This window comes from Anoplopoma fimbria, chromosome 16 (assembly GCF_027596085.1).
Source record: "Anoplopoma fimbria isolate UVic2021 breed Golden Eagle Sablefish chromosome 16, Afim_UVic_2022, whole genome shotgun sequence".
NCBI classification, from domain to species: domain Eukaryota; kingdom Metazoa; phylum Chordata; class Actinopteri; order Perciformes; family Anoplopomatidae; genus Anoplopoma; species Anoplopoma fimbria.
This window is the reverse complement of record NC_072464.1, coordinates 900,451-912,264: the sequence shown is the minus strand read 5'-3', so window position 1 is coordinate 912,264 and position 11,814 is coordinate 900,451. Positions and strand designations below refer to the sequence as shown.

The 11,814-nt window shown below is 40.8% G+C and overlaps 1 protein-coding gene across 1 annotated transcript; it reads left to right on the top strand.

The window, feature by feature from the left end:
- The first annotated feature begins 1,238 nt into the window (after nucleotides 1-1,238).
- Nucleotides 1,239-11,154, top strand: LOC129105036 (organic cation/carnitine transporter 2-like). The gene is made up of 11 exons (XM_054615905.1): nucleotides 1,239-1,484; nucleotides 2,718-2,927; nucleotides 4,559-4,662; nucleotides 5,280-5,434; nucleotides 5,656-5,827; nucleotides 6,412-6,538; nucleotides 6,618-6,718; nucleotides 6,898-7,112; nucleotides 8,775-8,957; nucleotides 10,213-10,348; nucleotides 11,052-11,154. Exons 1-11 carry the CDS (start codon nucleotides 1,275-1,277, stop codon nucleotides 11,152-11,154), a joined length of 1,716 nt encoding a protein of 571 aa, XP_054471880.1. The 5' UTR covers nucleotides 1,239-1,274.
- Nucleotides 11,155-11,814: the final 660 nt, after the last annotated feature.

Here is an 11,814-nt window from a genome sequence, read left to right as displayed (position 1 = left end):
TTTAATAATCGTCAATACTATTCCTTAAATCTAATTAATGTGCACAAAATTCCCTGAATGAAAAATAAATCTCTTATAACCCCCTGATACTATCTATTGGTATTTGCAGCTGTGATATTTTAATACAGAATTAAACCATATAGTAAATAAGTAAACTTTTTTAATGAAGCGCCTTTAAAAAACAGAGTTACAAGGTGCTGTAATATGCAAACATTGAATAAAATAGAAAGTAAGAATCAGCAAATTACAATATAAAAGAAAAACTTTTTAAGCATATGAGTAAGTATATATATATATAAGTATATAAGACTACACACCCCGCTGCAAAACTATTCGACATGTAAGTGCAACATGTAAGTGCGACAGAACTGACGCCCACCTATTTTACCTGTCCTGTGTCGTTCTTGCGATGATTTTATACGCGCACTAATTATTAAGTGCGGTGTTAATAGTATTAATACTGCAATTCATGGTTAATTCAGGTAGTTAGAAAGCATTTACAAGTTGTTTGTTAGGTATTTTATGTGACCTTATCTAAAGTGAGGAGTATCTATGCTTTACAAAGCATTTATAAATGACACTGAAAGGTCAGTAGTGCCTTAAAAACTCACAAAAGTCTCAGTTATCTTTTGCGAATAGAGTACTCTATCACTTGTGTTGTGTCTATTTGCCATTCATTGGTGTAAAAAAACAAAGACAGATTCTCCTTTCGGGTAACATGGCTGGATATAAAACATGTGTAAGGGACACAATGTTTCTCCCTGCCCTGCTCTCTCTCTCTCTCTCTCTCTCTCTCTCTCTCTCTCTCTATTTCCGATATGAAGTGCAGATTTTTTCCCAACATGAGAAGTTGCAACAAGTAGTTGAGCTATGAGCACAGAGGAGAAAAGAGGAGGAGAGGCCAGGAGGAGGAGAGGTGGAGTTATTTTGTCTTGTCTTGGATAAAAGAGGTGTGAAGCCTCACAGGGAAGCTGATAACTGCTGCAACAGGAGCATTAACACGATTTGTATTCAGAGAGAAAAAAGATATATTATTTTTGTAGTATTAGGATAATTGTATTCGTTCATCTTGTTGGTATATTAGATTATATTTGGCATTATGCATTTATCAGAGTAATATTTCTAGTTGTTGTTCTGCATTTAAAGTCAACCTGATTGTCAGTTGCTTCAGTGCTTGTAGTAGCTCTTAATCAATTGAATTACTGACTGCAGGTTCACAATAGCAAAAAAAAGTCAGAGTCAAACAGAATAGAGTATAAGCAGAGTCCAGTAAAATGCAGGACTATGAGGAGTCCCTGTCCTTTTTGGGGACCTGGGGCCCGTTCCAGAAGAGAGTCTTCTTCCTGCTGTGTCTCACCACCATCCCCAGTGGATACAACCTGCTGTCCGTCATCTTCCTGCTGGCTACGCCCCAACACCACTGCTCCATCCCCAAACAGAGCAACCTGAGCCAGGAGTGGTTCCAGGCCAGCATCCCAGTTCTGGTCAGTGCTGTGCCTGTGTCTGAGTCTTTCAAAAGTGTTACTCAAAATCTCCTCGGCTCTTATTTTAGAATCTCATTGTTGTGACTTTGGCTCACTGATATTACTACGTTATTTTCGGTCGTAGGAGGCGGTTTATTTTTAATCTATGAGCCCACTTTGCTACCTCCTCACCATCAAACAGCAGACAGACACAGTTAGCAACCAGCTAATGAACAGAGTGAAGCATTAGGCAGCTAAAGAGACAGATATCTCCCTCAGGGGTTGGTAGGGACCAAAACAGAGCTAAAAGAGAATTAAAATGGGACTTACACTCATCAAAAATTACTTATTTTAAAGTTGATGACTTTTTGTTGTTTATCCAACTTCATATTGAAAAGGTCAGCTCACCTAAATCCAAAGCATTAAATCCCTCTCACCTTTCCCTTGTCCGTGGTTTGACCAGACAGTTTAAGGTTTATTTATCTTCCTGCTGGGGAGTCTCAAATAAGTCTCATCTTAAGCTCACGTTTGTTCATGGTTTGTGCTCTTCGCCACCTAAACTTCATTCTTATTACAATGGAGGTGAATTTGATTGTTGTTTGTGGTGCAAAAAGCATTGAAAATTATATTTTGATAGAAGTATTCAGATCTTTTACTTAATGTAGAAAAACAGCACTACAAAACATTAATTAAAAGTCAAATTCAGGCATTTAAACTCCAAAACAAGAACAGAAGAGAATCAGTTAAATAACTTGTTTGTATTAAATAACTTGTTTGGCTGTTGAATGGCTGCTGCCAGTGTTATATTACCATACATTATTATACTGTGAGTATAGTACTTGAGTATATTTACTTAGTTCATTTCCAGCGCTGTGGTGTCTTGTTTTGAGATAAGGTAAAGTTAATAAGGAACCTTATTTATCATACAAACTAGCAAGGTTGAGAAGTAGACTATTTATTTTTTCATCAAATGCTCATGTTACTCTGTACAGTCATTTCCTTTTAAAATGTTTTTCTTTAAATCTGGTTGAATGCTGAGACATGGCACATCTGATGTCTGTGCACAAGCTAAGGATTACAAATATTTTGAAATGCTGTTCGCTAATAATTCACTACACAGCTTTGATCCGGGCTGTGAGCCTCATGCAGGTTAGAACTGGTCTAGTGTGATCTAATACGCTCTGCTTGGGGTCAGTCTACTTCCTGTTGTTGCAGCACAAGTTCGATAATAATTATATTGTTTTTTCTGCTCAGGAGGTGGCAGGGTGGCCAGAAAAGAGCAGTTGTAGCCGGTTCGAGCTTGACCTGTTGCAGAACCTGTCTGCACTGGGAACCAGCCCCAGCCCGGATCTGGTTTACAACCTGTCACGTCCAGAGATCTTCCTCTCCTACCTTACCCAGGAGGGCTGTAAAGATGGATGGACCTACAGTACTGAGCATTACCAGTCTACTGTAGTCACTGAGGTACTGAGCTATTGCTCTTACTGTTGCTGCTATGGGATTTACTACTGCATCTAATGCGAGTACAAATACACTACATTTTACTTTTACTGTTTCCATTTGTCGCTCCCCGCCTTCCTCCATCTGCTCTTCGTGACTTTTTGGATCCCAGATTGTTACATAAGAAACCAGTCTCAGGACAACTTTGGTCTGTAAAATACTGAGGGGTCATGACTTCTCTCAGTTGCCACCAATCATTGCCTCATGGCATCTCCTACATATTTCATCTATCTGTGTGATACAGAACAGCTGCAGCGGCAACATTTATATTTGGTCATGAATCTGGACTGAACTTTTATTCGATTATTTTGTGTGCAAATGCAAAGAAGAACAGCTGTATTTCAATTTCTGTTGTGCTAATCTAACCTGGTTCTTATTTACATACTACAAACTACTTCTGATTCTGGTTTTGACTTCTGAGTTCGTAGAGGAAACTAGACACCTGAATTTCCACAAATGGATGAATAAGGAATTGTCAATCTATCTTTTAACTGCCAAAACATGGCAGGAAACTATATAGTACACTTTGTAGTTTATTGAATACATGACGATAGGGATTTTGAGAACAGATCTAGTTTTTGTTTCCATGTTTGTAGAGATCTTGCACTTTGTTAGTCATTTTTTTTGTCTTGTGAGTGTGACACAATAAATACACAATAAGGCTCACTTAGGAGGTAGACTGTGAGATTAAAAAAGAACAGAATTGAAAGGCAGGCAGGGCATTACCAACTAGAGGGCAACAGATAAACAGACAGCCAAGTAAACAAGAAGAGCTAAAATAACACGGCCACTTGGCAATATAGCTGATGAGGCAGAGTTAGTGAAGGCATCACTACAGTTGAACCCCCACCACACAGTGATTTGTGTCCTTAAACTACTTTGAAGCAACTCTGTAGCGTTCATCTTAGTCCCATTTGTGAGGCATATCATATGTGGTAAACCAAACCTTTGGCACAGGGAGGACAGCCAAAGGGAGAAAAACTAGACCGGAGAAATGCTGACATCACAGTCCCAACATAACCAAGCAACTTTGAGGTTGATGAAACCAGCAGTCTGGATAGGAAGAAAGCAGGGCCTGAAGGACAGGCCTCTGGAGAGACGGACACTTAAGGACAAAACTCAAAGGAGCTGTTTGCTAGAGGACTAGCCTCTGAAGAGCTGGATGGCCAAGGACCAGGCTTGGAAGGACTGGACACCGGAGGATTGTTTTTTAAGATTATGAATAGCCAAGCACCAGGTTCTATAAAGCAGGACACTGCAAGCTCACAGGAGTTACACGATTGAGGACCTGGCTCTAGGGCGATGAATGCTGGAGGGCCACTGAAGGACCATAATCAGACTATAGAGAATCTGACTCTTAGATTCACACTGGATGACTTGGCTTAGCATTGCAGGACACTGGATGACAGTCTTTAAGAATATGGATACTGATGGGCCAGAATCCGAGAAGCTGAGAACTGGAAGAACAATCTCAAAGGAGTGGAAGGCAGGAATTCAGAAGCTTTGGCAGAAGCCTGAGATGAACAGAGACTCTGGGCATTTGGACTATTTTTTTATGTCTGCTGCAGAATTCTCATATGTGCCTTGTCTTCCAGTTTAACCTGGTGTGCAGCGACCAGTGGAAACAGCCGCTTACCTCCTTCGCCTACTTCCTTGGAGGATTGTTTGGATGCTTCGTCTCTGGACAGATCTCTGACCGGTACTTTTCTACAGATTCAGTTGTAGAATGTTTAGCCAAGGTATTTCTGGTAGTTAGCTTTGAGCTAACCAAGCATAGACTAAACACATGAAGGTCTGCCACATGTCTTTGAAAAAGGAAGTGTATGGCAAAAACTAAAGCTTAAACTTACGACATCATTTTGAGGTTTGGTGAGACGGACCGCATTCATATATCGCTTTGCTTTTCTAGTCTTAGCGACCACTTGAAGCACTTTACAACACATGCCAGCATTCACCTGTTCATACACTGTCGGCAGAAGTTACCATTCAAGGTACCACCGGCTCATTAGGAGGGATAAATTCGAAAAATTTGGGGTTCAGTATCTTTCCAAAGAACACTTTGAAATGTAGACTGCAGGGGCTGGGGATAGCAAAACCAATTGTACGATTGGTGGACGGTCGCTCTCGCTCCAGAGCCGTAGCCACAGGTTTGCTGATACTAAATGTTCAACCCAAACATTCAAAAACATGGTTTGCCCTGGACTTGGACGACCATCATGGTTTCTTCCAACAATACCATCTTATTTCTAATGAATATATAAATAGTGAACCATATATGCTGCAGTTGTGGCTAATACTGTTGTATTTGTACTTCAGGTTTGGCAGGAAGCCTGTACTGTTCTGTGGCATCATCACCCTGAGCATCTTCAGCACCGCGTTGGCCTTCGCTACATCCTGGCCCGTCTTCATCGTGCTCTTCTTCATGCTGGGCATGGGTCAGCTCACCTGCTACATAGTTGTGTTTGTACTGGGTAGGGCTTTTTCGTTTTGATATCGTGACTGCTGACTTTTGTCCTTCACTCCACTGGTTGCGTGCTCTTGTGTTATTGTACTGATGTTGATTACGTTGAAGTCTTACTGGAGCACAGAATAAGACAATGTCGATACCGATGTGGACGCATTTGAAATCTACTTCTGTTTGTTTTGGCCTTGTGTACATTCTAAGCCGATGTTTGAAATGTTTTATCCAAAGGCTCAGAGATCCTGATGGGTTCAACCAGAGTTCTCTTCTCAAGTCTGTGCATGCCTTGGGTCTACGTGTTTGGTGAATTGATGCTGCCTGTCACTGCCTACCTGGTCAGGAACTGGAGACACCTGTCTCTGGCAATGGCTGTGCCAGGCCTGGCCTGTATCCCCCTCTGGTGGTAAGATGACCTCAGTACAATATGAAGAACAATCTGCATTTAATAATTTTAAATAAATTAGTTTTCATGAAGGTCAGGATGACATATGTTGGGGTCCAGTTGATGATTTGGTTCAACAGTCGGTGATGGCTCTCACTGGTAATTTGATTTTGTACTTGCTACAAACAAAAAGGCTTATTTACTATGAACACCATATATCTAATGTTTACCAAAAGATAATATATTTTTTTGTCGTGATAACGTATCACTGTTCTATAAATGAGGAGACCGAGGCCGGTGATCATGTCCCAAAGCATTGTTAAGTTGTTCCTGACAAAGTGTCAATATGTGACTAGTTGGGATTGGAACAGGTTGTTCTTGAAGTTGGCTTGAGCATACCGCCTACCCCCATTAAAAAATTGATCTAAAGCCAGGATCAAAGCCTCTTTTAGTGTCTTGTATTTTGGAGCGTAAAGGTATTTCGCCACGCTTCTCAGATAATTTCTAAACTTGGAGGACTGCATTGCACAAAGATATATGAACCAGGGTGATCTACATTCCTTTCTCAATTCTCACCAAATCATTTTCAATTGTTCGTCCAAAAGGCTGATTCCAGAGTCTCCGCGCTGGTTGGTGTCTCGTGGCCGTATTCAGGAAGCAGAACTCTTGCTGAGGTCAGCGGCTCTGGAGAACAAAGTGGAGGCTCCACATGTCATCTTCCTCTCAGCCAACGTAAGAACCTTAAACTTCAGCCTTGTTTTGCAAGATAGAGGATGATGGACATAGTACTGACGTTTCTGTCTCTCTGCAGGTTGAAAAAGCAACAAGTGAGAAGGCAGAGTCCCTCACCTTTCTGGACCTTCTGAGGACAGCAAACATTCGACATATGACACTTATTCTGTGGTTCATATGGTGAGTTAAGGTCATTTTCCATCACAAGAATTTCCCTGAAATTCAGGAAGCCGTCGCTACACCCACCAAGTATGGTTGTTTTGTATTTCCAGCCAAAGCAAGATACAGTACCTCAACAACTAGTTGTTCATTTCCACAACTTTTACTGTGATAAAGTCTTGTTCTCTTGTTGTTTGCAGGTTTTCTAGCAATGTAAGCTACTTTGGAATGTCATTCAACATGTCTGGTCTTTATGGCAACCCCTTCCTGAACTACTTCCTGTTGACGGCTGTTGAGCTCCCAGCGTTCACTGCCAGCTGGCTTGCGGCACGCTGTCTTCCTCGCCGCCTGTCATATATAATTTTCACCCTGCTGGGGGCGCTAGCGCTGCTGCTCATCCAGATCACTCTAAACAGTGAGTAAGAAGGAGCCCCTAGGAAAGAGTGCCAGGCTTTGAAGCAAATTTTACATAGCATAGCCAAACAGTGTTATTACAAATTCCGTGTCTGTCTTGGGATACTTACTTTTTAATTCAAACAACTTCCCAGTACTTACACTTGAAAAACCCTTGTTTAAAGGGTAAGGTCCTAAAAGTTGTAAAATGCACAACCAAATTTACTTCTGTTGTTCATGAGGCTGAGAACGAGGCAGGACCTGGAGACATTGGCTTCTTTAAAAGCGAAGCCAATCCGAAAGTGCCTTTAACTTGCATTCTCTCTAATGGCCATCAGGGGAAGCCACCTCTGGTTGCAAAGAGATGGCAGATGTTTGGCAACAGCCAAAATTCGACACAAAAATCATGGCTTCAAATCAGCAGTCCACTAACTAATGGATGAAGTCATGGTGGCTACATCCATTTACAAAAAACATTCTTTTGTCGAGGGTTCACTTGATCATCAATTCTGCTGGGTGAAAAGAAAGAAATGTTTATAAAAGTTTCAACGGTTATAAAAGTATAAACGGTTATGTCTAAGTCTCCTACCCATTGAATAATGTTTCCCTCCTTTTAAAATGATAGCTCCCCACTTGGTGGAAACAGTATTCGCAAACAGCCTAACAGCAGTTTGTGAAATAGTCAGGAAATGCAATCTATTGGTTTTGTGTACTAGGAAACTAATTGTCTGTATTTGTGTAGTCACACGGCGCAACTTCTTTTTGGGGAAGAGTATAGACAACAAAACAAATGTTAGGTTTAGTCAGCAAAGTCACTTAGTTAGGTTTAGGAAAACCGTCACGAATGTGAGGTTTAGGAAACAGAACCGCAACAACGCTTTGGGAAAGGTGGTGTCAAACACCGGCCTCGTGGTTAGAAGTCCTGTGTCTGTTGGGTCCATCCACCTTCCAACCCACCCGCTGTAAGTGGTCTTTGTTGAAATTTAATTCTATGTCAATAGCAGTTGGTGTGTCAACAATTTAGTATCCTCAATGACTTTCCATTGGCATTGTTTTCTTGCTGAGCGAAATGAAAAAAAACGGCAATTCTTGTCTGTGTTCACAACACCAATAGATTGCATTATATATGTGGATCACATTGTGCTCCCACCCATTGAAAAGTCAGCATCCTCACTAGTTGATGAGCAGCATTGTTCTTAACTTGCAAAGTAATGCCTATAAGCCCTATTATTACACTACAGTAAAATAAAGTGTAATTGTGGATTTTTCTAACGTAACCTGTAATCCCACAAAATAATGTAGTTAGCTTTTGCTCTTTGGCTGTGGGACTAACGCTAGGTTCCTACTGTTAATTATGTAGTAAGCTTGTTGGCCTCGCATGCTAGCAATGCATGTTAGAGCAGATAAACACAGGTTTTAAACAATTCCTTGCAATTTTGCTTTGGTGGTTTTGGAAAGGCTGACATAAGACGCTACCTTTCAACCTCTTTATATACAAATATCTCTCTCATTAAAGCCCCATGTGTACAACACCATGTTGAGAAATACAAAGCTTGACAGGCCTGCCATGCCTAGTCATAGTGTGATCCCCATATCTTGGGGAGGGGTTAAATGAACAGTCAATTGCTTCCTCGTGGTTCAGTGCTTCAGAAGTGTTTGATAACAGTCCTTCTCCTCCCTGCAGGTCAACCAACCCTCACCCTGGTCCTGGTGCTGGTGGGTAAATTTGGCATTCTGGCCGGCATAGGGGTATTGTACATTTACACCGGTGAGCTGTCTCCCACAGTCATCAGGAACACAGCAATGTCTACCTGTGCCATGTTCTCCAGAGTGGGATGCTCTGTTTCCCCATACCTGCTTCAGCTGGGTGAGACCCTTATCTTCACACATTAAACTGTGGAGTTTATAAAGTATATACAATAACTTATTACAACAGAATATGTGTTGTCGTAGTGGTACCGCCAATACCAGCTCAAGTAGAAGCCATGGACGGATTAAGAGACAATGGGTCCCTGGGCACAGGCATGTAAAGGTCCCACCCTTCCCACATAAGATTCTGTTTTTGGCTGTTTTGCACCTTTATGTTGTTATTTTGTGTTCTTTTTGCGTCTCCGTGGTAGTTTTGCTTCTCTTTGTGACTTCCCAACAAGAAGTTTAAAGAAATGGTTAATTAGTACCCAGCTCTGTCACTACTAGAACATAACTGCGCCTTACTTCCTCAATATATCTGTGCTGAATTGTGTCTGTCTGCTGTCAGCTGTCTGTCTTGATTTGCCCGTCGACACTCCTCTACCTGCATGCATGTCTTTTATTGTTGTTTAGCCCTGTCAGACTGAAATTACACTATTTTACATACTCTGCATGCTTTTGTATGTATTATGCTTCTGAGATATGTGTGTTTAGTGTCTAACAATGCAACATAATCTTGTTTTTAGTCCATGTTCTATTTAACATAATTTTCCCCTCATTTCTTTGCTTCGTATGTGTTGTTTAACGAGCCTCTGTGTGGCATGTCTTAATAGTACCTGACTATGTACAAGGGTGTCCTGAATTATGTTACTACTTATATTAATATTCTCTCTTCTTTTATTGTTTCTGTAACCTTTGTAAAGGGTAAATAATGCATCATTTTAATTTATATTCTTTTTTTGGGGTGACTTTGAAACATCTGTCTAGGGACTACAGATGAAAAAAAACCTCTTGGCTAACTCTGGCGCATTTACAGAAATGTTTTATCAATGTGCACTGTCCCTACCAAATAAACCAATAAAAGAAAATAAAAGAAATGTAAGTAGTGGTTTCAAACGGAAGCTCTGGCCCCCCGTAACCTGTTGGGTCCCTGGGCCTGTGCCCTGTAATCCAATGCAGTAATCCGTCCATGGTAGTAGCTGTGAGCTGCTCTTGTGATGCATTCAGCTCTGGCTTTTGAAGGGTGAGTTCACCCAAATGACAAAAAAGACACATTTTCTCAATTACCCTCCGTTTGTTTTGGAGATACAGATTTGTTTTTTATCCAATGTGGATTTTTAGGATTTTTTTGTTATTTGGATGGACTCAAAGTCCATAAAGGACTGTATTGGATATAAAATGAACTCACTGATGTGGTCTGTCTCTGTCTCCAGCTGTTTTCAATCAGTTCCTGCCGTGGATCATTGTGGGTTCTCTGTCGTTGCTCAGTGTTGCGATCTGCGTCTTCCTGCCAGAGACCTTCAGACAGCCGCTGCCCGACACAATCCAGCAGATGGCAGTCACACAGCGGTCAGTCTGCACATTTGAGTGGTGATGCAATGGTTAAAGCATAGGAAAAAGTGTAGTTTACGAATCTGACTGTGGATCTTTAAAATGAAGTGACTGAAACTACTTGAATACACTTCTACACAACAACAAATAAGAAGATTTTTTTATTGCCAAGTAGGTGTGAACTTACAAGTTTGTCTTAATGATAGGGTGTTTAACAGTAAACACAGTGCAAAAGTCAAGAGACAATATATAAAGCAGAACATTTTATATGGGCTCATTGTGCACTATTTAGTCAGTTTTCATATTGTAGGGAGGAATAATACAAGCAGAAACAGCCACACCTCCAACAGGTCAACTACACCTTTTTACCCTACGGTGCTGCTCTGTGGAACAACACTCACACTGTGCCGGCATGGCTTAGATCTCTGCAGCTCAGCTCTCAAAAAACAGCATTAAAGAGTGAAACAGCAGGGCTGAGTTTTAAATGGATGCAACAAAACAAAGTGTAGACACCAGAAGACATAGCAGCTTACAATGAAGAACCAAAAATATGAAAATATGTGAAAGGAAACTCTATTGTTTTGAATTACATATTCGTGACAAAAAATGTAATAAAAGATCAAGAAGAACAATATAAAAAACAACAACTTGACAATAGAGCGAAACAAAACATTGTGAATGTTCAGACTGAATAATGTAGCTCTCCTCATCTGGCTTCCAGGTTCAGGTGGCCATGGGCCTTCACGCCTCCTCCAAAGGATGATGGGAAATCAGCTAAAGACCCAACTAGTGCACCTGAGATCATCTGCACAACTCACCTATAACACTCCTGACACACAAATGTATGAAAAAAATAAACTAACCAAACCTGTTAGATTTATTGAACTACATTTTAGACTTCTGGACAATAGAGTGATGCATTCACTGACACCTTATGAATAGCCAACACAGTTTATTGTCTATACATACAGTATCGACATATTTCTGTGCAGTGTGGCATCTAGCGGTGAAGTTGCAGATTGCAACTCAACAGCCCTCTGCTCAACAGAAAGTTAATTTAAATGTGTTTTACGAACAGATTTGAGACCGTAGGCCTACTTAAAATAAAATAAGATAAGATAAGATAATCCTTTATTAGTCCCGCAGCGGGGAAATTTGCAGGCTTACAGCAGCATAGAGTAAAGTGCACACAAGAGACATAGTAGAAGAAGACAAGATAAAAATAAAAAATGAAATAAAAAAACAAGTATTATAAATAAGCAATAAAAAACAGTAGAAAATCAACAATAACTGAAATATTATATTTACAGACAGAAACAACTATTATAGCTATAATTGCACAGTGTATTGTATTGCACGTGTCCTGTGTCATGTGGTCTGCTGGGAGCAGAGCTGGTTGTGCAGCCTGACAGCAGCAGGAAGGAAGGACCTGCAGTACCTCTCCTTCACACACCGGGGGTGAAGCAGCCGGTGGTGAAGGAGCT